General features: G+C 40.9%; 9 protein-coding genes across 9 annotated transcripts; 3 read left to right on the top strand and 6 right to left on the bottom strand.

The window, feature by feature from the left end:
- Positions 1 to 43: 43 nt before the first annotated feature.
- Positions 44 to 1,715, bottom strand: ATC70_010492 (uncharacterized protein; the record flags this gene model as incomplete). Its single annotated transcript, XM_064829706.1, has 4 exons — positions 44 to 1,161; positions 1,222 to 1,283; positions 1,349 to 1,424; positions 1,481 to 1,715. 4 exons carry the CDS (start codon positions 1,713 to 1,715, stop codon positions 44 to 46), a joined length of 1,491 nt encoding a protein of 496 aa, XP_064682208.1.
- Positions 1,716 to 4,682: 2,967 nt separating this feature from the next.
- Positions 4,683 to 8,603, bottom strand: RRP6 (exosome nuclease subunit; the record flags this gene model as incomplete). Its single annotated transcript, XM_064829705.1, has 1 exon — positions 4,683 to 8,603. The coding sequence occupies one exon, from the start codon at positions 8,601 to 8,603 to the stop codon at positions 4,683 to 4,685; it is 3,921 nt and encodes a 1,306-aa protein (XP_064682207.1).
- Positions 8,604 to 8,675: 72 nt separating this feature from the next.
- On the bottom strand, positions 8,676 to 10,133 carry ATC70_010490 (uncharacterized protein; the record flags this gene model as incomplete). The annotated part of the gene is made up of 1 exon (XM_064829704.1): positions 8,676 to 10,133. The coding sequence occupies one exon, from the start codon at positions 10,131 to 10,133 to the stop codon at positions 8,676 to 8,678; it is 1,458 nt and encodes a 485-aa protein (XP_064682206.1).
- A 2,640-nt stretch (positions 10,134 to 12,773) lies between these two features.
- ATC70_010489 (uncharacterized protein) lies at positions 12,774 to 14,040 on the bottom strand (the record flags this gene model as incomplete). The annotated part of the gene is made up of 2 exons (XM_064829703.1): positions 12,774 to 13,615; positions 13,680 to 14,040. The coding sequence occupies 2 exons, from the start codon at positions 14,038 to 14,040 to the stop codon at positions 12,774 to 12,776; spliced, it is 1,203 nt and encodes a 400-aa protein (XP_064682205.1).
- Positions 14,041 to 14,458: 418 nt separating this feature from the next.
- Positions 14,459 to 15,852, bottom strand: ATC70_010488 (uncharacterized protein; the record flags this gene model as incomplete). The annotated part of the gene is made up of 4 exons (XM_064829702.1): positions 14,459 to 14,686; positions 14,753 to 15,010; positions 15,075 to 15,604; positions 15,666 to 15,852. 4 exons carry the CDS (start codon positions 15,850 to 15,852, stop codon positions 14,459 to 14,461), a joined length of 1,203 nt encoding a protein of 400 aa, XP_064682204.1.
- Positions 15,853 to 17,506: 1,654 nt separating this feature from the next.
- ATC70_010487 (uncharacterized protein) lies at positions 17,507 to 17,762 on the top strand (the record flags this gene model as incomplete). Its single annotated transcript, XM_064829701.1, has 2 exons — positions 17,507 to 17,544; positions 17,603 to 17,762. The coding sequence occupies 2 exons, from the start codon at positions 17,507 to 17,509 to the stop codon at positions 17,760 to 17,762; spliced, it is 198 nt and encodes a 65-aa protein (XP_064682203.1).
- Positions 17,763 to 17,940: 178 nt separating this feature from the next.
- Positions 17,941 to 19,705, top strand: ATC70_010486 (uncharacterized protein; the record flags this gene model as incomplete). The annotated part of the gene is made up of 3 exons (XM_064829700.1): positions 17,941 to 18,120; positions 18,172 to 19,480; positions 19,542 to 19,705. The coding sequence occupies 3 exons, from the start codon at positions 17,941 to 17,943 to the stop codon at positions 19,703 to 19,705; spliced, it is 1,653 nt and encodes a 550-aa protein (XP_064682202.1).
- Positions 19,706 to 19,906: 201 nt separating this feature from the next.
- PCL7_5 (cyclin-like protein interacting with PHO85) lies at positions 19,907 to 20,921 on the bottom strand (the record flags this gene model as incomplete). Its single annotated transcript, XM_064829699.1, has 2 exons — positions 19,907 to 20,322; positions 20,381 to 20,921. 2 exons carry the CDS (start codon positions 20,919 to 20,921, stop codon positions 19,907 to 19,909), a joined length of 957 nt encoding a protein of 318 aa, XP_064682201.1.
- A 560-nt stretch (positions 20,922 to 21,481) lies between these two features.
- On the top strand, positions 21,482 to 23,336 carry ATC70_010484 (uncharacterized protein; the record flags this gene model as incomplete). Its single annotated transcript, XM_064829698.1, has 3 exons — positions 21,482 to 21,771; positions 21,835 to 22,057; positions 22,119 to 23,336. 3 exons carry the CDS (start codon positions 21,482 to 21,484, stop codon positions 23,334 to 23,336), a joined length of 1,731 nt encoding a protein of 576 aa, XP_064682200.1.
- Between the last annotated feature and the right edge of the window lie 856 nt (positions 23,337 to 24,192).

The raw sequence follows: 24,192 nt of genomic DNA, 5'->3' as shown, positions 1-24,192 counted from the left end.
AAGGGATATATATATATATATATATATATGTCTATGAGTGGATTTACATATTAGAGAAAAGTGAGCCTGTCATTTTCCACTTGAGAAGTACACAAATAAGAGATCCAAAGAGGTACACTGCTCCGGAGAACATTTGAACGCCTATATAACCGTTACCAGGTGTAACCTCTTGAATGGCAGATGCAACAGGTGGTCCAGTGGCAGCAACTGCACTCACAACAAACAGAATGGACAAGCCAGATGAAAGGTTATCAGGGCTGACGACAGCTGCAGTGATGGGTGGAGCAAGAGCATAGTAGATACCACACGTGAAACCAAAGAGGACAGCGAATGCCATCAAGGAGCCGTATGTCTTTGCAAAGGGCCACAAGATCATACAAATAAGACCTGCAAAAGTAGATGCGAGCACATACATGTTCAAGCGACCAATACGATCAGCAAAGTAGCCGAGAACAAGACGACCAATGGCATTCATGGCGCATGCAACACCTACGATATTGGATGAATCAGCACGGCTGATACCGTAAGATGAGCAGTACTTTGGCAAGTAAAAGAGAGGGATCAGATAACCAGTAAGAGCAATGACTACGCCAAATAACATGATTACGAAATCGACATCTTTCAACATGGAGAGCTTGATGGGAGAACGAACAGGCTGCTTGTTGTGTCCTGGAGGCAAACGAGTACGGATCAATAACGAGGCAATGATACAGATACCAAAAGCCATCAAACCAACAATACGGTAAGCCCAAGGAAGCCCATATTTCTCGACAAGAGACGTTACCATGGGACTCAGAGCCAAACCACCAAAGCCAGAGCCAGCTGAACTGATACCCATAGCAGTACCTCGTCGCGTAGTAAACCACTGAGGAATCACAGCGACAATAGACATGTACACTAAAGAAGCACCAATACCAAACAAGACGCCCTGAGTCAAATAGAGATGCCAAACTTCTGTGCTAAAGCCAGCCAAAATGATGCCCAATGACATGAGAACACTGCCAATGACCATCGTGAGACGAGCACCCAAAGGAGCTAATAATGGACTGATGGGAGTAAACACATTCAAACAGACAATCAAAGTAGAGCCAACACCCATCAATTCAATGGTAGTTGCTTTGTCTTTAAGGATAGTTGTGGCGTATGCATTAGAAAAGACACCTAAAAGAGGCAGTTATAAGTAAAGTTAAACATTTAACCGCGCAGAAGTAGAAAGTTTACCCCAAATGGAAGCGGTGCCAAACATGATAAAGTTGATGAGAAAGCCTACAATGGCTACAACCCTAGATCAAGAAAGAAATCAGATCAGTATCAATTGATATACGTTGATTTACATATGAGAGCTTACCATCCATAGCCGCCATCTGGAATACCTTTGTAAAAGGCATCTTCAGGCAACTCGATGATGCTGGCCATAGTGACATCTAAGTAGACATGTTGGCATGTGTTGATCTGCATAGCGATAGGATGACCAACTTACTAGTCTTGTGTGTCTCCAAGGCGTCTAGTCCGCCTGTCTCTGGATCGTATTTCTCAGTTTTAACAGTAGATACTTTTTCCAGATCAGATGTTGGGTGCGCTTGACTGTTAGTGTTGCCATTGTAAGGTGTTAATGTCAAGTCATTTGCTTCGTCATAAGTCAGGGAGGATCGCTGTGATAGCCGATCGACATCCTCTGTGAAAATCTCGTTTTGATATCTGGTTGATTTCTCCATTTTTGTGTCGAAATGTTGCATCAAGTGAAGAAAGCGATCGAAAGAAAAAATTTTCAAATCAATGTTAGTATGGATTCTTTTTATACATGTGTGATAAAGATCCGCTTTAAACATTTTAGACAAGGAACTAGATTGTTTAACCGATTCACTGGATGATAATCAGCATATGTCTGATCTTGTACGGAGAGATGGATTTGAGTCATACGGATTCAATCCATGTATATTATCGTTGTCATTTACAACCAATTTTCAGGGTTGATCTGATACTCGCCCAAAGGATTACCAGATATTGCGGTTCTCAGGAATTTGATTTGAATGAAATCATCGCCTTTATGTTTTGCCTGGAAGCGTAGTTGTGTGTAACAAAAACATGCATTCTTTCTTGTTGGTCATCCAAACGATACCCCACGATTAGTAATGTATGCTTGCATGAGTTTTGATTTCTTACCGTTTGTATCATGAATTTTAGATTTTTTGTATACATCGCCATGTCCTAACCTCGGTATCAAGAAGAACGGATCACGTCCAAGTCAGAGATATACTACTGATGAGAAGCAGATAATCCATGGTTTAATTCAAAGCACTTACCATGCTCCCACACTGTTTTAAAGTTTTGTTGGAGCATTGAAGGGCCTACACGAAAATTGAAAACAAGGGAGATTATTCTCCCTTTGTGAGTATGTTGGCCATGACAATGGTTACTTTGAGCTCCGCTTTTAACTGAGTATACGGACTATTTTACATATGAGTCAAACCATTCGAATTGTATAGTTCTTGATTCAGGATGTAGCAACTACTTGTTGTTCATTAAGCAGCCATCACTGACGTCGGCAATACAATGTTATTCTTGACACTGCGACCTATTAAAAGATATCAGTGAAATGCATCACTTGCAAACTCTAACGCAAAAGCTCACTAAATTAGTGCACATCTTTCTTCTGAGAAAATGCTGGACAATCGGTTTGTTCTACAAAGTTAATGATTCCATGGAATGCGCAAATTAACTGCTTGGCTCGACGATAATCTCTACACACAAAATCCAATTCAAAGCAATTCGGACTCACTAGAAAATGCAGTATCGTTACAGATCTCACCATCTTGGCAAACATGTCTCATTGCCTTGAAAACACATCAAAAGATCAACAAAAGATAGGCATGTTTTAAAAGGGGAAAAAGTTAAGGCTTCCTATAAAAATGTAAACCCGCGAGGCATATTAGCGAGTTATCAATGTTAAACATTGGATTAATATATACACACAGCAGGTTCATTATCTATGAATTCTTGGATTTGCATCCACGAAACTTTCTTCGCTCATTTTTGGCCTGTAACCTGGTTTTTAGAGATAAAGAAAGCATATTTTCTCACGATAACCAATGGAAGTTAGCTACAAATCTTGTCCTGTTGCATTCTTGACTTTGCTCGAGGCAATACGTAGCAAGACGAATTAGGCAAAGAAAAGGTCGTATCTGCGGTGTAGTTGAACGTCTTGATGGCCAATTTTGTGGTGTACGTCGAGTGCTTTGGCTGTCCTTTCAATGTTGATGGCAGTAGTCAACATTCACGCTAACTTTGTTGATAATCAACCCAAGAAATGGAATGCCATAACCCAACCAAATGTCTGACACAGCCAAATTTGACAGATTTCAAGCCTTCATATCTTGACATGTAGGCCTTTCTGAGCCACCGGAATAACGCCAAACGATTGTACTCAAGTAGCGCTAACTTCCTGACACGTTTGCTCAACTTTTTGGGGACCCAAAAAACATGGCCAAAATTCGACCAAAAAGAATGAGTGATACCTCATGATTTTCATCGAAAATCAAACGATCGCGTTTTTGACCCCAAAAATGTAAACTTTTACTATGGTATACGAGCCTTTCAGCACTTCGGGTGGTTTCCTGACCTACGCTTCGCTTCGGTGGAAACCAACCTACGTTCAAACGGCTCGCGCTGCCGCGGGCCTTTGGCTAATATCCCAAAATTAATATAGCTAAAATGTTAGAAGAGGAACCCTGATTGTTGATTGATATATAATCACTAATCATATGAGTGTTTATGCTTCGGATGGTTCTCACCGAAGCGTAGCGAAGGTAGAGAACCAACCTGCGCAGCGGCAGCTCGTACTATAGATTGCTCTTGCGTATTTTATCAAAATACTGCTACTTTCATATTGACCCTCCACTTACACATAGTAACCCTTCATATTATCTGTGGATCTGATTCTTATGTGATGTTCTACATCCATATACACGTAGCTACTTCATATACGGGCAAGCAGCATACTGGTATTCCCACTTTTTAGTCCTTAGTGTCCCTAATACAGCAAAGTATGAATGCATTTGAGCTGAATTTTCTTGCGTTCAAGGCCGTTTTAGATCGTCAGAATAGCCCCAAATGGTTGCTTTCATATGGCAGTTACTTTCTGACACTTTTGCTCGACTTTTTGGGGACCAAAAAAACATGGTCAAAAATCGACCAAAAAGCATGAGGTATCCCTCATGGTTTTCATCGAAAATCAAACGACCGCATTTTTCATCTTGATAATGGAGACTTTTACTATGGTATATCTTGAATCAAAATGTTTCTATCAATCCAAAGCAACCTCTGAAATTATCTTTGTGGGACTTTGATATGTAAAATTTCGACATTTTGGCCATAAATCTCTTTTCATATTTTTACAAATCATTCAATAAGTGAATTCAAAACATCTATTTTACTTAGTACCATTGGAAGCGCCTTGAAAAGTACTCCAGGAAAGCTTAAGGAAGCATGGGGTGATTATCATACTTCACTTAGTCGAATCTGAAAAAATAGCTCGATCGAGTCCAGTATTTTTTTTTTTTTTTTTTTGTATGGAATGAAAGTTTTATTAAGTAGTTATGAATAAATAGTTAATAAAATCATTGTATAAATGGATCAAGTGTATACTAGGTAAAGTGACTTGCCATATTGTATCTTATGAGGTCTTATAAATCAATACTATCCATTTTGGACAGCTTATCCAGTTCTCTGTTGATATTGCTAACAACTGTTTGGGGCTCAAAAGGGGTACCACGGTAGTGTACGAAGAAATGGTGGGTCCAGATTATTCGGATTATGGTGGCAAAAAGGTCGAAGATGTTGATCTTCAGGTCCAGGTTGTAAATGTAGTATCTTGATAATGTCAGGTTCTGCATGTCTTTGTATATGCGGTGAGTGTTGATTGTGGTTGGGTAGCTTAGGTGTTCTTTAAAGACGGACTCCCAGACGTCGTGTTTGTTTCCGCATTCCATGAGAAGGTGTCTGGCATCTTCTACTTCGTTACATTGTATGCATCTGTTGTTTTCTATATCTTTGATTTGACTTTGGTATAGGAAACTTCTGCAGGGGACTTTGTTGTATATGATCTTGAGCCATAAATTTCGAGGTGACTGGTGCATATGTGATCTGTAGAATGCTTTCCATTGCTTGGGGTTGATGTTTTTGTTGTGATCTTTTGGCAGTTGTATAGGCAGTTGTTTGAGGAGCAGTTGTCTGATTATTTTGTTCTTGCAGAGCCAAATGATGTTGCTATCGTGCTCAAAATGTTGGATTAGACTTGCTGCCTCTTCCTGGTTGTTGGGAGTTGAGTTGTTTGGATGAAGCAGGTTGCTGAAGAAATCTTGAAGGTGTAACTGGTTGTTGTTGTGGTCTCTTTTGAGCTTGTACAGTATCTGCGGTGATTTGCATTCTTGTCTTGTCTTGTATTCGAGAGCTGTGTAATTAAGATTTGGCTTGAAAAAATCCTGCACTAGGCTTCTCTTGGCTGTAGGGTTCCTGAGGTAGTCAGTAGTTTCCAAGTCTTCCCAGTCCTTGTATATAGTGGTCAGTGGTAAAGTTAAACAAGTGTTGATATTGATGGGTGTATTGGTAAAGTCTGGTCGGCAGTTTGCAAGAAGACTATTCATTGTTTCAATAATCAGTTTCATGGCCCCATCTTTTAGGTTGTTCTTGTAGCTTCTTGCTTCTTTAAATATCAGTATGGTATCAATGTAAGGCAGGTTCGTCTCCATTTGTAGCGTATGTGACATCAATTGGTATAGGTACTGCGGGATTGTTTTGTGCTGGTCGTGGTATAGTAGTGCTGTGATATACCTCATTTGCAGGGTTTGTTGTTGGGCGCCTACATGTAGCAAACCTAGTCCTCCTTGGTCCTTGGGTAGGTAGTACACATCTTTTTTGATTTGCAGTCTCTTCTCATCCACTATGTATTGATATATGATGGAGTTGAGCTTGTTGATGGTTGCTTTCGGTAGAGGTGTCAGCCTGAGGACATGCCACAGTTTGGACAGGATAATTGTGTTAGCGACATTAGCTTTACCGTACATTGATATTTTCCTGGGCTTGAGGAATTCTACTTGCGCTTTGATCTTGGCGGTTAAGTCTGCAATGAAACAATCCCGTTGTTGTATTGTATAGTATATTGGATACCCTAGGTATTTGATGTACTCTGGGCTACTGTAGTCGAACCATTTCATTCGCTGTTGAGTGTAAGTTTTCAGTCTTGTACCGAAATACCCTTCCATTCTGCCACCATGTAGGGGAAACGCCAATGACTTGTCATAGTTGATCTTTGAGTTTGATGCCTTACCATACGTCTTGATGCATTCCTCCATTGCCATGTATTCCGTTCTTGATTTGACAAAGATGAGAATATCGTCCGCATAGGCCATGATCTTTGTAGGTGGTGGGGTGTTGAGCTGAATTGTCCTCTGTGGTGCTGGCTTGGTTGGTTGTATTGAGTATCCAGATATGTCTTGACTGTTGATGATTGACAGTATGAAGGGCTCTATTGCAAAGTTGAACAAGATTGGTGAAATAGAGTCTCCTTGTCGCAATCCTCTCTTCTGTTTGACTGGTTTGGTTAGAAATCCGTTCATGTTGATGAAAATCTCGTTGCCAAAAAACAGGTTTTCTATACATCTAATGAACTCCATTGGGAATCCAAACTTCTGGAGTACCTGAGCCAGGTAGTGTGGGTGCACTCGGTCGTAGGCTTTGTTGTTATCCAACATGACTCCCACATATTCTTCAAATTCGTCCTTGTTATTTCCCTTTGCTGTCTTGGCATTGTCCATCATCACTCGTAGGGCCATTCCTTGGTCACCAATGTATCTATCTTGCATGAACCCGGTCTGTACTTTGTTTATGAGTCTGCTTGCCACTGTCGTGATTCGTGAGTTCATGATCCGCGTGAAGACTTTACAATCTGTATTGATCAGTGTAATAGGTCGCCAATTGCTGAGATCAGATAAGTCGCCTTTCTTGGGCAGTAATACTACGCAAGCCTGTTGCCACGACTTTGGGAATATACCGAGCTTGATTGCGTCGTTATATACTTGGGTGATAATTCTTTGGCATATCGGTTGACTTGCTATGACATGTAAGATCTCGTATGGAAGTCCATCCAAACCTGGACTACTAGACTTGGGGCTCCTACGGGATCCCTCGAATATCTCTGCAAACGGAATGTCATCAATGATCTGATCGCTTTCCTCCTGGGAAATAAATACAGTAATGTGGTTCAGTATGCCTTCCATGCTATTTATATCGATCCGTTCAGGGCTATACAATTTGGAATAGAAGGTATGGACGGCATCCAGTTTCGACTTGGTGTCAGTGCACTCTGTTACAGTAGTTGGGTGCTTCAGCATGGGCATTGTCTTCGTTTCTAGTCGCCTGTCAATGGTCTTCTTGATGTATGCTGGCGAGTTTTCATTCTGCTCCATCCAGCGCTTGCCTGCTCTCAATTTGCTAATGTTGTACTTTTCTTCTTGGATTTTGCTGATCTCCTGGTGTATAGGTGGTAGTAGTGCCTTCAAAGTTAGGGGTTCTTTTCCATAGAGTCGGAGTATTCTGTTCCTTTCACTGTTCAGTTGTTTCAATTTAGTCTCTCTCCATTGGTTGTGATGGCGGCAGAAATTTGTTGTAACTTTCTTGGCCATGTTCTTGATTAAATCCCATTTGACTTGTGCAGAAAGATCCGGGTCCAGCTTGTGTTGTACATAGTTGTTGATTTCCTTTGATAGCTTCTTGGTGAATCTCTTGTTTTTAGCCAGATGTGGGTTTGCTCTCCATATGCCTTTTCCATTGTTGCTCATTTCCACTGTCAGTGTAATCGTAATTAGAGCGTGGTCGGTGTATACATCGCTGAAGAATTCCACGTCCCCGTCGTGCATCTTTTTGTGAGTGTTGGTGCCAGCAAAGATGTAGTCGATTGTGGATAGGGTAACTCGTTCTCGCCGCTTTTGAATACAGGTATAGGTATACTTTTCACCTTTTGTGTTAATACAGTCATTCATATACCCCTTTACAAAGTTGATGAGATGTTTCGGTTTTGCTATGCGCCTAGTAGCGTGGTTTGATGAGCTGTCAAAGCTATAGTTAAAGTCGCCCGCCATTATCAGGTCAGGGATAATTTCAGGCATTGTTAGCAACATCTCTACTGTTCTCTTGTAGAATTGATTGCGTTGTGAGGTTTCTTCAGCAAATATACCTGAGCGAGCGTACAGATTCAAAATGTATACTGGTGGAATGGAGTTGTCGGCTATGGAGAGTTTTGCCAGGATCATTCTACCATCGTTAGATTCTTTGATTTTTTCCAGGTTAAGTGAGTTGTTGAAATTGATTATGGCACAATGTTGGGTCCATATTGCTTGGTGGTAGTTGAATTTGATCTTCATGTTGTCTGTTACTTCTTCAAAAGAGTGAGAAGGGATGTTGGTTTCTTGGCACAGTAGTATATTTAATTTCTTGTCTTTCAGCAGGCCAATAAAGGTGTCAGTAGTGTGTTGGTTGGTGTTCAAATGTAGGTTTCTACAGTTAAGAGATCCTACTTTGATGTTTAGGTGTTTAGTATTATTATTCATTTTTTTTTCTATATATATTATTATTATTTTTTTTCTTTTTTTTTTTTTCTTTTTTTTTTTCTGGCTCAAGTTCTAATCCAACTTATTTAGCGGTGGCTTTCCGCTACCAGAGGTATTGGAAGAACCGGCTGCTTCGTTGGTGCTTGATTCATTCTTTTTTGTATTCTTTTTTTTTGAAAATGGGACAGTTTCCTGTTGACCATTTGGGGATATAGCATCATCCAGATTTCTCTTGGATTTCGATGGAGTGAGCTTGTCAACGTCAGTGAGCTTCAAAGTTTGGTTACTTCTGGTGGCGAGGCGAGGAGTAGATTGTGTGACAGATGGGGTAACATTGAACGGCTTCTTGTTGGCTAGTTCACTTGAGGAGCGAGACATTTTGACACCTTTGTCTAGTGAAGTGGACTTTTCAGTGTCGTTTTCTTCATTTCCTTGGGACTCTTCGACCTCTTCGACCTCTCCCATTTCCACTTCGTGATTTAATATTTCAAATTGGTTTTGGGATGCTGGTTGTTGTGGCTGACCTTGTTTCACAAGATCAAGCAGGTTGACTTCTCTACTGCTGGAATTTCTTCGTGACACCAACTGGAATTCATTCTCATTGGATCCAGGGGTAGACTTGCTTGATTTGGTTTCATTGCTATTCTCCGTTGATTTGTTGTTCCATGGGGCCACAGGACATTTCGCAATCAAGTGGTTAGGACTCTTGCAACGGTGACAGAGTCTTCTTCTTCTCTTGGGGCAGTCAAGTCTAACGTGCTCGTCCGTGTGGCAGTCGGTGCAGATAGGCTTCATCTGGGACCATACCAAGTGCAGATGGGCGCCTGGGAAACCTTCCAATTCAACTTGAGGGGTTAGGGTGTTTGCATAAGTGGACTCCTTTAATTTATCCCGATTAAGAGTAGCAAATCCTCTTCCAGTGAACCAGTCAGAGTCTCCACTCTTTGAGATACCAATGTTCAAGATATCGCCATATCTTTCAAATGTCTTGATCAAGGCTGGTTTCAATTCATCCTCTTCCATGAGTGGGATCTCAGAGATACCAATGTTGATTACGTTTGCAGTGTGATTCAGAGTCTTGTTGACTTCAATGACTTTTCCATTGACCTTGAACTCCTTCAAGAGAGCGTCGCGACAGAGGTTTTCAGTTGAGAACCCAAGTTCAATGGCCTTCTTCCTGTTTTTGCCAATGATCCTAGGCTTGAGACCTAAGCATTTGGGAAACTGTTCTCGCAGTACCTTGAGGAGAGTCGTGTCCTTGAACTCCATGCCCAAGAACTGAGCACAGTCGATGACGATAGAATTGCGTTCTTTAGCTTCAATGAATGTTGAGTAGGTGTTCAGAGGTTTGAATGTGTTGTTATCCACATCCGGCACAACTTCAAAGTTGTGTCTCTTCTGTTCCTTGAGAGCATCGGTAAAGGATTGGTAAGTAAATAGTTGATTGCTTGGATTATGGCTAGAATCCATTGAGCCACCTTGTGTGGGTGGATCACTGTTATCACTCTGTTTTTTAGCGGAGGAAGCCATCGATCGAGTCCAGTATCATCAAAATTTGTCCAATCTGGAACAGACTATGATTCTGGATTTAAATTAATTTTGGCTGGTAGGGCCAGCTGGAAAACTCATGCACTTTTCATAAGGCAATACAGTGGTAAATGCCCTTGAAGCGTATAGAAAGTAGGTGGAAGGTCATAGCACTATCGTTTATGATGCTATTTTATTGCCTTCTATATCGTTCATAATGATATTTTATTGCATTCTATATTTAATAACGTTAGTCTGGACATTGACGATGCATGGGTTGCATAAAATGTCTGCAGTAAGTAGTGAAATCTCTGAGGCTCCGAGCCGTCGTTCAAAGAAAACGTTGGTAGCATTGAGCAGAGGAAAGAGGGTAGAAATAATAGTGGTTTTTATTGATTGATTGTAAAATCATTATTCTCATATGAGCCAGGTCTAATAGATGCCTTGAAACTCAGGTTCCATATTAGGACTGTAAAGTGCAAAAGGACTGAACATTTATTATGTTATGATATGAGCCAGGTCTAATAGATGCCTTGAAACTCAGGTTCCATATTAGGACTGTAAAGTGCAAAAGGACTGAACATTTATTATGTTATGATATGAGCCAGGTCTAATAGATGCCTTGAAACTCAGGTTCCATATTAGGACTGTAAAGTGCAAAAGGACTGAACATTTATTATGTTATGATGATGAGCCAGGTCTAATAGATGCCTTGAAACTCAGGTTCCATATTAGGATTGTAAAGTGCAAAAGGACTGAACATTTATTATGTTATGATATGAGCCAGGTCTAATAGATGCCTTGAAACTCAGGTTCCATATTAGGACTGTAAAGTGCAAAAGGACTGAACATTTATTATGTTATGATGATGAGCCAGGTCTAATAGATGCCTTGAAACTCAGGTTCCATATTAGGATTGTAAAGTGCAAAAGGACTGAACATTTATTATGTTATGATATGAGCCAGGTCTAATAGATGCCTTGAAACTCAGGTTCCATATTAGGACTGTAAAGTGCAAAAGGACTGAACATTTATTATGTTATGATGAGCCAGGTCTAATAGATGCCTTGAAACTCAGGTTCCATATTAGGATTGTAAAGTGCAAAAGGACTGAACATTTATTATGTTATGATATGAGCCAGGTCTAATAGATGCCTTGAAACTCAGGTTCCATATTAGGATTGTAAAGTGCAAAAGTACTGAACATTTATTATGTTATGATATTGAATCAAAATGTTTCTTTCTATCCAAAGCAACCTCTGAAACCACTTTTATGAGGTCTTCATATTCAAAATTTCGACATGTTGGCCAAAAACCTCTTTTCGTATTTTCTAAAATTGCTCAAAAAGTTCAGTCTAAACGTTTATTTCACTTGGTACCATTGGAAGCGCCTTGAAAAGTACTCCAAGAGTGTAATAGGAAGTAGTTTTTGTAGGGGAGTCGAGCTCCAGGTTTTATTTAAAGTCCTTTAAATGTCATGCTGAGGGATAGAAAAGACTGTTGGTGGACCCAATGTCTGCAAAGAAGGGGAATAAGATATTTTTTGAATTAAGTTGGGAAAGAAATCTACTACTAATAAGGTGCGACTCCTAGAGCCAATACAGTCTTGCGGAAAATCGTCAAAATATAGATAATGGATAGAGTACAAAACACCAAACGAGGACATCAGTACTACCTCAAAAAAATCAAACAACTTGCGTTCACCAGGATTTGAACCGGGATCCTCCCGTTGGCATACGGGAGTTTTACCACTTCGCCCTACCACCAGGGGCGTTGTAATAGGAAGTAGGGGTTGATCATCACAATTTATATAGTCGAATCTCGCAAAATAGTTCAATCAAGTCGAAAAAAGACAACATCTGGCCAATCTTGAGCAAAAAATAATACATTCTGAGCTTTAATTTATTTTTGCTGCTTTGAAGCGCTGCTGGCTGACCAAAATGCCTCTCTGGTAATTGGGATGCTAATTAAATGGGGATTGTATGAATTTGAAAGGACTATTGCTTAGCCTAAACACTTTATTTTGCTTTTTTTGGGCATTTTTATATCTGGCAACGCTAGCCGGCCTGGATTACCTCCAAAATATATGTAATTGCAGCTTCCTAATTATGATTTGCAGCATTTCAACATGGCATGTAGGCAGTATGTGTTTCATTGATAGTAGGAATACTTTTTTTTGGAATAAAATGGCCTATGTCTTCTCGTGATTGATTCTGTAGATCAAGATTTGCAAAGTTTTGTGAACCAAATAAGACCTATTTTCTTAAATACAGATTCAATATGACCAAGCAACCAAATTAAAGCGTCTTGTTGCACATTTTCCCGCGTTGTTTGTTCCGGCAAATTCCCCTTTCCCCTGAAAATGGCAAGCACGTTCAGATTGCTTAATAGGAGATCACATGCAAATGTTTTTGTTCTAGTGTATTTCTATATTAAACCTGCATAAATGCAGATGTAACATATTTGCAGCTATGTATATTGATTGACAAAAGCAGTTAATCTTGTAAATCTAGATGTACGGTATCAGTAATAAATGAGTACGAATTCAAGATATTAAGATGACGATTTATTAGATAGAATCATGGAATAGATAGTCATAATTAACTCATTAGTAGATAAGTAGCTAAAATGATATGTACCAAATTAAACGGATTTAGCGATTTGAACTTGGGGCACCTTTTGGTTAAAGACAACATAGTTGTTCTTCAAGAAGACATCACCCAAAATAGCAAAATCAAGGCCAGCGTAACCGAAGGAAGCGAAACAAGTGGAGCCACTCTTCTCGAAGATAAGGGAATCGACGGGAACTTGGAATTGAGCACCATTGATGGTAAAGTTAAGAGGCTTGAACTTGGAAGTGTCACAGCCGATAGTGTAAGTACCATCACCATTGTCAGTGGCACCATATTGAGCAGCAACCTTGTTGGCAACAGATCGGGTGAAGAGCAAGAGAGTGGTACCAGTGTCGAGGATACCGTCGAAAGAACTAGCAACAGAGGTAGTACCAACCTTGAGACCACTGATATTGATACTGTACCAGCCTCGAGAGCTATCAACAGGGACAGTAGTCAAGGAACCAGTATAACGTTTGGGGTTGGAACCACCAAACAAGTACTCACCACCACCACCATTGCTAGCCTTACCGAGCCAGACACCAAAGACAGGAGAAGAGATCAGACCTTGGCTGATCAAGTTGTCAACAGGGGTCTTGACACCACCGACAGTGGTAATAGTATCGAAACCGAGACCCATAAGACCGTCAATAGGGTCACTGGCGAAACTGCTGGATTCCTGCTTGGCCAAATTGATAGTTTGACCCTTGATAACAAGGCCACCCAAGTTGACGTTATCCTTAGCCAAGACACCACGAGCAGTGGAACCATCACCATATTGGATGGACCAGGAACGACCATCAGCGGCATAGGTGCTGGACTTGCTGGAGTCATAACGAGTGTGAGTGGTACAAGTAGAGCACAAAGTAGAAGCTATCATATTTGGGGTTAGATAATGAAATTTTTTGTACTCCACTTTATACATGATCGGTCTTACCAAACCAGAAGTCAGAGGAACCAGTATCAAAGTTGATCTTGAGGGATTGACCAGGAGTACCGACCTGGACAGTACCGTAGTACTCAACGTCATTTTCGTAATCAGTAACGGGAACGGAACCGGTGCCATCAACAGTGTTGCCACCGTTGGCAGTAGCATTAGCGGGGACGCCATGGAGAGGGTTGATGATGTGCTTGATGTACTTTGCACGAGCCTTAGCAATGGAGCGCTTGATGTTGGGTTGGTAATCTTCATTCTTGGACAAAGGAATGGAAAGCTTCTTGCTACCACTGGGAGCAGCATCGACTGCCAGAGTCATGACAACCAGAGCAACACAAGAAGAGACTAATGAGAATTTCATTTGAAAGGTTGAGTAAAGAAAGAGGGAGAGGAAAGAGGTAGTTTAATTTGAATGGTTTGAAATGAGAGTTGGAGGCATTGAACGGCATCCTTTTATATAAAATTGAAAGGAACGATTGACAAGCTAGTCGACACAATTACCATATTCAAACAGTATTTCTTTATTTGACAACTTTTAACTGAATATAGTATAAGTCTTTCTTGTGGAAGCCTTCAGGAAAGCACACACAATGCATTACACTCAATTACAAGACGTTATCATGGGTTCTAAGCATTAATACGTAAATTAAATTGCTTTATATTGTGCGACGATGCATATATAAAGAGCGACCGACGTTTGACAAAATGGTGGTAGTGCAAATGCAGTTCATTTAAAATATGATATGGAATATATACGATTTATTGCGAATTTTAAAAAACTAAATAATTTGGATTCTGAAATGCTTTTGGAGTCTATTTTGATTCATACCGACCTTTGTGGTATATTCGTGTTGTGTGCGGAGATCCTTGAATGCCTCTGTGGTGCGCATACCATGTCTGCCATTAGTGATCAGCAATCTGTTGTTGCTGGAGTTACGCATGGATTCGAAGGCATGTGATTCAGAATATTGACCGATAAGCTTGTTGATCAGAATGGAATCTCGTGTCTAAGATATAAAATGTCCATATTAGTTTATCTGATCTATAAATTGCCCATTTTAATCATTTCTTACCTCTTCTGGCTTCAATTTTTGATCGTAGTAACGCTTCATATGACGATGTCCTACTACAGATCCGTTTGGTAATACCAAAGACATTTCATCGTCTGCTAATGTCAACGATGCTGTAAGGTTCTCAAGTTCTGCATCGATATCCACCTCTTCATCATCGCCTTCAATTTGGGGATAAGATGAAGAGAAATCATAGAAATCAACCAATTCAGCAGCATCATCATCTTCATCATATGCAATTTTGCAATGTCCCTTGTCGCTCTATTTATTTGCAGTGTCACTAAAATTGGCTGCATTTTACCCGGTAAAACTAACAAGTACTTACCATGTGCTTTCTGACGGCATCCACCGATCTCATGCCTCTGCCCTTACCGTTACAAAAGATACACACATTACCGACTGTGATCTTTTCACCCAAGTAGCGGATCAATCCTCTCAAATCAACCAAAAACTCGATATCAGGGATGAAAAGACTGTGCGTGTTGGTCATATGTGTCATGTTGTCTTCGAATGTCTCTGCTTTGTGGTTACAGAACAAACAGTCTGTCTCTTCAAGACGAGGTGCGATCTTGATCTTTTCATCAATCATAGCCATCATCTCCTCTTCGGTTGTTTCTTCTGTGATTCTCAAATCGACTGGCTTTTCAGCATTGGGTTGAACTGAAGCCTCCTTCTTGGGTTGTTCTGCTTGTTGTTGCTGTTTCAATGCTTGTTTGGCAGCAACTTCCTTGTGTTTTTTTGATTGCATGTGGTTCTCATATTGGTTGTTGGTGCCAAATGGCTTGCGACAGGTTTGACAGTAGTTGTTTGTTGTTTCAATCACCTTCTTTACTTCGGCTTCTTTCATCTCACGAGCTATTCAATCGAGCATTGATTAGCTTAGCATATACGCTGCCAGTTTTTGGTATATAGTTACCTTCAGTTTTGCTGTTGAATTGCTCGGATGTGACAGGAGGAAGACTCACAACTTTTCTCTTTAAATTGTATCTGTGCCAGTCTGATCTGTAATGATTTCTTTGACCTTCAGCGGATTGGAAAGCAACTTGACATGCAAGACAGGTGAAGAGACCAGATTGGGGAGTAACTACTTCTTGGTCAGACATTTTACTGTATAAGTCAGATGGGATGTATCAATGATGAATGTATAAAAAAAAAAGTTTTCGAAGCATACCAATCAAGGAGAAAAACGGCCCCGCCACTCGATCCTTTTCAGTCACATCATGTAGTTTATGCAATTTGTCAATGAGTGAATACTACAAGTAGACGATTAGGAATCATAATATAAAGCTCACATTTAGACAGTAAAATATAATTTTATACTGTTACTAAAATAATATTACCCATTGTGTATTTTATCACCCTGTAATTGCAGATGAAATGAAGAGATCTTGTACCTGAAAAGCATGGTAAACAGTCACTGGGTAACACTGAGAATAATGCTTGATCTGATACTGATCCACATTAAAAACTGCATATGTGACAAAGATGTAAGGCAGAATTAGTTTGCCATATCCAATACTCCTAATCTAAATATATTGGTTTGGCCATCAAAGGACTCAGTAAATAAGCTCAAGTTCGACTGTGTTCTCTCATACAGCATTGCATGCGATGTGTTTTCTTGCAAGAACAAGCCTAGTGAACAAGAATTAGTGAAGGAGAAAAAGAAAGCAAAATTTTGGAGAGAAAAAAACACTTGAATATCAATCAACGCTACTGCCAGCAGGTATTGAAATCCATCACATCACAGCAAGGTCTTGCCAATATAATCAGCTTCAATTGCAGATCAAAGCAGCCAAAATCATTGATGGAGTCACTCTTCATGTTGCCTTGGAAGGTGTCCATACTCTCGGTATGGGCCATTATATTTCAACTTGTAGCAAAATTTATGGCAGCAATCAACTCTTTGATGATACGTTATCTATCTCAATTTTAATGCTTGTCGTCTAGCTATTATCGCCACTTTCTTACAGAGATTGATGCCTGAAAGCTTCGACAAGATCAAATTTTGACTGATGCAATAATGGAAGACAGCTTCGTATACGGCAATAACCATACAGCTCTTTCTTGCAGTATGGTCAAAGAGGACTCAACAGCCAGCTCAGATGAATCTCCAAAAACAGGAAAGAATCGAGGGATCGTCAGAAAATAAACGCACAATTTGTCTCTTCAGTAGCATAGATTTAGCCATAGAATCGTTTGATGCTGAAGCTTCTATCAAGTATTGAAGCTGCTTTTTTCATTGAAAGCAGCCATCTGCCGAATTGATCAGAACTCATTGTGTACCACCACAAGAAAAATGTAATGATCTATACATCCCATTGATAATTGCTTTTCAAAAGCCTTTAACGAGCTTTTATATGATGCCATTGATCATAAAACCTACCCTTATTTGTGTAGAGCCCCTAAATCCTAGCTAATAATTCTATTGCTTAATGGAATATACTATGAGTAAAAAGCCGATACATATGATATCATTTCAACCGTCTTTTCGGTGCCACCATTTTACATCTGAACCTCATATGCACATTAATTAGCACTTTTTTACCGGGAACACAGCATTGCATTGTACCTGAATACCATCTCCAAACAAGAATTTATTGCCATTTTTGAGATATTCGATCATGCAACAAGTCAAAGTGGCTTGCTACACCCCTTCCTTCGTAATCACACCAACTCCGTGGTTGGCTTGCAAACCCCGGGTTGTATTACTAGTAGCAAGTAATCTCTTTTTTTTTTCCATATCATCAAAAAGAAACCATGTCAGCCCCTATAAGATATCAGTATCTTATCTCAAGGTAAAATTAGAATGTGTATACAACATTGAATGAAGCGCAAACTCATGTCAGTCGCTAGGTCTGGTGATATTGTATTCTCCCTTACTGTTGGTACATTGGCCTACTTTTTAAACGAAAGAGATAACCCAAGAGCACAAAATGGAAAGTCTTTATTTGAGCTCGTATCAAGAGCAAGACAAAGAAAGATTAATCAGAGAGAAGCTAACAGAAACCTGTAAATACATTTCAGCCTATTTCATAACAACATCCCCCCCTCCTTTATCTACAAAAATAAAATTCTATATAATACGGCATGATGGAGAGCGTTATGCCTTTTGCTATTCCCGAATACAACGATGTATAAATGAGCCAAGTGGCAGTCTATCCTTTGAAAGCGAATGCTTTATTCATTGTTCCATGTTGCTTTCAGCTGCAGTTAGTTTTGTTTTGGCAGCAAGTCTTGTCGCTTGCTCCTCCTCCATACACCTAGATACGGTTACCAGTCATCCAGCTTATTTCAACCTAGACAAACAAGATGTAACATTTGATCGTCAGTCTAAAAACATCGTCATTGCAATCTCCATAGGCGGTTCTTCTGTAAGTGTGTAGCATATGCTATCCATGTGCCATCAATAACACTGGCGTTAGCATGCGAAATGGGTCTTGGAGATTGGAAAAGAACTGGCTAGTCGTGGCCACAATGTGACCTACGTGACAAGAGATGACCACTTGCATTTGGCAGACTCGTATCCAGAGATCAAGGCTGTATCTGCTGGCAGGGCTATTTATCCATCAGCCATTACCGACGATCTGCTGAACAAGCCTTTTTACGACATTGCTAAAATGGTGCGCAAGCTTTTAAACGGTGCTTACACCGAGGAAATGAGGTTTTATCGCCAACATCTCCATAAAATGCCTGATTTCTTTATCTGTGACGCATTCGACGATCCTTGTATCGATACTGCTGTTCAATTCAAAACACCATTCGCAATTACTTGCTCTGGCATCCTCCATCAGGACATCAGCGTCCCTTACATGAACGGTCTGGGAACGACAGAGCACGCTACATCCGAGAACATGACTTTATGGCAACGATTTCACCACAAATACATTGATTTCCTAAAGACACTCTACTACCTCTACCCAGAACTCAAGGAATTGGATACACTTCGTCAGCAGTTTGGTATTTCTGCATTGGGGCTGAATCGATTCAAGCAATGGGATAATGGGCTCAAGCTTATCAACTCTTATTTTGGATTCACACCGCCACAGGTGCTAGGGCCATTGACACACATGGTGGGACCCGTCATGACCTCGAAACAAAAGCCCTTGAGCCATGAGGAACAAGCGTTTCTGGATTCGCATTCAAGAATTGCCTACGTTGCATTTGGCCAGTATGTAATGCCACGAAAACCGGAGATTGAGCTATTGATGAGCTCTTTGCTGGATCAGGTGGAGCGCAAACAACTGGATGGCATCATTTGGGTGGGTCTCAAGGAACAAGTGGCCAAGTATGAATTCAAGAACCCCAATACAATATGGAAATTTACAACCACTGCTTCTACATTTGATTTGCCTGCGCCTTTATTCAAGAACAACTTGTCGCAAGATGTGTTTACGCCATCATGGGCTAATCAGTTCTCTGTGTTGGAGCATGCATCAACAGCCTTGTTTGTCAGCCATGGAGGAGCCACCAGTGCCAATGAAGCGACTTTCCATGGGGTGCCTCTGATGGTGCATCCTTTTGTGGGCGATCAGCGACTTGTAGGCCGTGCTCTCACTGTGGCAGGTGTGGCTCGTGTGCACGAAAGAAGCGACTGTACATTTGATTTGCTGAAAACTCAACTCGACGAGCTCTTGTTTGACGCAGATGGTTATGTGGCTAGGAATTTAACACGCATGAAAATTTTGGCTCAATTTGGCCATCGTAGAAAATCATACGCTGCTGATCTGATTGGTAAGTTTCATTTGCTTGATGCTACTGACTATGCAAGAAATACTCACCTATTTCTCTACAGAGGAGCATATGTTTGTTGCTCAAGATGGCATCTCCTCCCACAGATACGAGAGTTCAAGAAATATGTCCAAACTGAAGGCCATGGATCTTGATCTGCACTTTGCTGTGGTTGCTCTCATCGCCATCACTGGGATTACGTTTCATTACATGATCAATGCATTTTGATTGATTTGATCTGCAATAAAATTGACATTTGACATATCTGCTTTTACAGATCAGACTACAGACGTATTTAGTGAAATCAAGACAGTAATATGACACATCGCCAGCGTCATAGGACATGTTCCTTTTGACTTGGGTAAGCCTACATCAGAGTTCAGATCGTATTTACACACGGATTTTATTTTATATATACAAGAGATACAGTTATAAACAAGTTTGATATGAAGATGCAGATGATAATGATGAGGACGACAGTCTTCTTTTGAGACCATGGTACGGTATTGACGGCTGCTCTTCTCCTTGTTGCGAAGGCGTCGAGGTAGTTGTAGTAGTAGATGGTGATGGTGAGACAGTATCGTTCTTTAAAAACATGTCTGAGCTTAGGCTAGCCATCTTGATCATATGAGTATGCTCCATATGGTACTTGAGACCATTCAGATTCTTGTATCGTTTTCTGCAGTTCCCAAGCGAGCAAATATAAGGTTTGTTGGCATCCAATGAATCGCTACCTTCAGAAGGTGGACAGTGGCCATGCAATCGATGGTATTTGAGGCCGTTGGCATTCTTGTAAGCCTTGTCGCAATCTTCTACTAAACAGCGATATGGCTTTTCAATGTGTTCTGCTCTTCAAGATTAGTACCAACGATACGCCCACTAGTGCTTAATGCTATTACTCACCATCATGGTGACTCTTTGAAATCTTTGCAGTGCCAGTGTTATTCGCTTCCTGCTCAAAGCACTGACTTACAGAGACTACGCTTTCACTGGGACTTAGACTCGGCGTATGCAATCCATCGACAATGGTGCCCAAGGTCTGCACTTTGGTTCTGGATGCGTATTTCTGTGCATTCTCTAGCATGTTTAAATCAACAGTGGTCAAATGTCTCTTTGGAGGAGGTGTATTATGATATTGCATGAAAGATTCGGCTTGCATTGGATCAAAAGCGATCACTGATTTGAGATGCAGCTGGTCCTTGTCCTCATCCTCACTACAGCTGTTGTTACTATGATTGTTGTTGTGGGCCAAATGATACGCTTCGTAGTGCTCCAGCAACTGGTGCAAATTGTTCAATTGCAATCCACAGCATGCAAAGTCTCTGCAAAACTTGTTTTCTAATTCTTGCTTTTGATCATAGCTATCCAGTTTCGAATACTGACTTGGGGAGTTTATAAGCTCGGCATGAAGGAAAGGCGATGAGACACAATCTCCCAGAGACATGGTGCAAACATTCAATTATATAGAGAGAAAGAGGGAAACTAGGCAAGAAATTGTCCTTTTTATGAGAAACTCAATGATTAGGTGAATATGTCATGGGCTTCAGACTAAAATGAGAGACAGGCTACAAGAAACCCTAACCCAAATCGATCACTTGTACGGTGAATGTGAAACATGCCTAATGGCAACTAGCATTGCTCTAGGCATAGAGTTCACTTGGCTGTACATTGAGAGTAGTAAATTAGATGCCTTCAATGCTCAACATCCAACGGACGCAAATTTCTCACATTCGCACCAGAGAAAAAGGAAAAACCTTAAACATGGCTCCATTGACAAAGCAGATTGGGAACCTCTCCAAGCATGGAGAAAGTTCCAGTTGATTCTGTGCTCTTTCTATTGGTCTATTCCATTGAAGTTTCGCTTGAACAACCATCTCTTTCGTGACTGGGGCGAGTAGACATCTCCAATGGGGGATGCCTGGATGTCAAAATGTTATATTTTCAGGCCCCCTTCCCATCAAATTCGTTTGCTCTTTATTCTTCTTCTTCATCTTTATTGCAATAATGAACAGACTCGCTGCCAAGGCACTTCAATCTACTCGTACTCGTAGCACTACTGGTATCCTCAACCGTCTCTACTCTACCCACAAGGAAATCAAGTTTGGTGTTGATGGTCGCGCTGGTCTCTTGAAGGGTGTTGATATCCTCGCCAAGGCCGTTGCTGTCACTCTTGGTCCCAAGGGTCGCAATGTCCTCATTGAGCAACCTTATGGCTCTCCCAAGATCACCAAGGATGGTGTCACTGTTGCCAAGTCTATCGTCTTGGAAGACAAGTTTGAAAACTTGGGTGCTAGGTAACGTACAATGTAGAGTCAGAAGCGTGAGAAAAAAATCCAACTCACATCAATTGAATACAGACTCGTTCAAGACGTTGCTAGCAAGACAAACGAAATTGCCGGTGATGGTACTACTACTGCTACCGTCTTGGCCCGTGCCATCTTCACTGAAGGTGTCAAGAACGTCGCTGCTGGCTGTAACCCCTTGGATCTTCGTCGTGGTGCTCAACTCGCTGTTGACAATGTCCTCGAGTTCTTGAAGAACAACAGCAAGGTTGTCACTACCTCTGCTGAAATTGCTCAAGTAAGTGTTTAAGAGTCATGCAACATGTTGGCATTGGTGTATTGATAATCATCATTACTAGGTTGCTACTATCTCCGCTAACGGTGATAAGCATGTGGGTGGTATGATTGCTCAAGCCATGGAGCGTGTTGGTAAGGAAGGTGTCATCACTGTCAAGGCCGGTAAGACCATTGATGATGAGTTGGAGGTCACTGAAGGTATGCGTTTCGACCGTGGTTTCATCTCTCCCTACTTCATCACCGATACCAAGACCCAAAAGGTTGAATTCGAAAAGCCCTTGATCTTGTTGTCTGAAAAGAAGATCTCTTTGCTCCAAGACATCTTGCCCGCTCTCGAAGCCTCTGCTACTCAACGTCGTCCTCTTTTGATCGTTGCTGAAGACCTCGATGGTGAGGCTCTTGCTGCCTGTATCTTGAACAAGCTCCGTGGTCAAATTCAAGTTGCTGCTGTTAAGGCCCCTGGTTTCGGTGATAACCGCAAGTCCATCTTGGGTGATCTCGGTGTTCTTACCCACTCTACCGTCTTCTCTGACGAACTCGATATCAAGTTGGACAAAGCTTCCCCTGAACTCCTTGGTACCACTGGTTCCGTCACTATTACCAAGGAAGATACCGTCTTCTTGAACGGTGCTGGTTCCAAGGACGCTATCACTCAACGTTGTGAACAAATCCGTGGTGCTATTGAAGATCCTAGCACTTCTGAATATGAAAAGGAGAAGCTCCAAGAACGTCTTGCCAAGCTCTCTGGTGGTGTTGCCGTCATCCGTGTTGGTGGTGCCTCCGAAGTTGAGGTCGGCGAGAAGAAGGATAGATTCGATGATGCTCTCTGTGCCACTCGTGCCGCTGTTGAGGAAGGTATCGTTCCCGGTGGTGGTGTTGCCCTCTTGAAGGCCGCCAATGCTCTCAAGGATGTCAAGGGTGCCAACTTTGACCAACAACTCGGTATCAACATTATCCGTCAAGCTATTCAACGACCCTGTAGAACTATTGTCGATAACGCTGGTGGTGAAGGTTCCGTCGTTGCTGGTAAGATTTTGGAAGATCAATCTGGTAACTCCAACTTTGGCTACGATGCCTCTACAAATGAATACGTCGATATGATTGAGCGTGGTATCATTGATCCCACCAAGGTCGTCCGCACTGCTCTTGTTGATGCCGCTGGTGTTGCCTCTTTGCTTACTACAACAGAATGCATGATTGTTGACGCCAAGGCCCCTGCTGCTCCTGCCATGCCTATGGGCGGTATGGGCGGTATGGGTGGAATGGGTGGTATGATGTAAATTAATTCTGTGTAAAAATATTATTTCCAAAAAAAATAGATCTATGTAAAAAAAAAAAATTGCCCCCCTTCCCTCATGTAGAGATTATATCAACATGATTTATTGATCTTTTTCTCGTAAAACGCTAATAAAAATATTCATTAAAGCTAACTCTTGTTTTATATTTGCAATGTGAAAACTGAAGAAAATCGCACTTGGCATAGTTAGTACATTGATGAGTCATAAACATTCTCTCAACAAGATGCCATTGATGTCAAAGATATGGCCTAGGGAATCTGTATCACATTATAATAAATGATCAGTCCCTAGGCACTTTTACAACCCTAATATGGAAACCGAGTTTCCAAGCATCTGTCAGGCCTGGCTCATATATGATTAGTTATTAGCCTCACCAGCCAAAATTAATTAAAATCGACTTTAAATAAAACCTGGAGTCGACTCCCCTACAAAAAAAAAAAAAAAAAAATTAATTAATTAAAACCCAGACTCATAGTCTCTTCCAGATTGGCCAAATTTGGAAGATTTTCGACTCGATTGAACTATTTTTGCAGATTCGACTAAGTTAAATATGATAATCACCCTATGTTTCTTTAAGCTTTCTTGGAGTGCTTTTCAAGGCGCATCTAATGGTAACAAGTAAGTTGGATGTTTTTAATAAATTTATTGAGTAATTTACGAAAATATAAAATGAGTTTTTTGGCCAAAATGTTGAAATTTTGCATATGAAGGCCGCACAAAAGCGGTTTCAGAGGTTGCTTTGGATCGAGAGAAACATTTTGATTCAATATATACCATAGTAAAAATCTTCATTTTCAAGGTGAAAACTGCGATCGTTTGATCTTCGATGAAAACCATA

Source organism: Mucor velutinosus (assembly GCF_035048745.1).
Source record: "Mucor velutinosus strain NIH1002 chromosome Unknown tig00001564, whole genome shotgun sequence".
Classification (NCBI taxonomy): domain Eukaryota; kingdom Fungi; phylum Mucoromycota; class Mucoromycetes; order Mucorales; family Mucoraceae; genus Mucor; species Mucor velutinosus.
The sequence above is the reverse complement of the archived record's forward strand: the minus strand, read 5'-3'. Positions and strand labels throughout refer to the sequence as shown.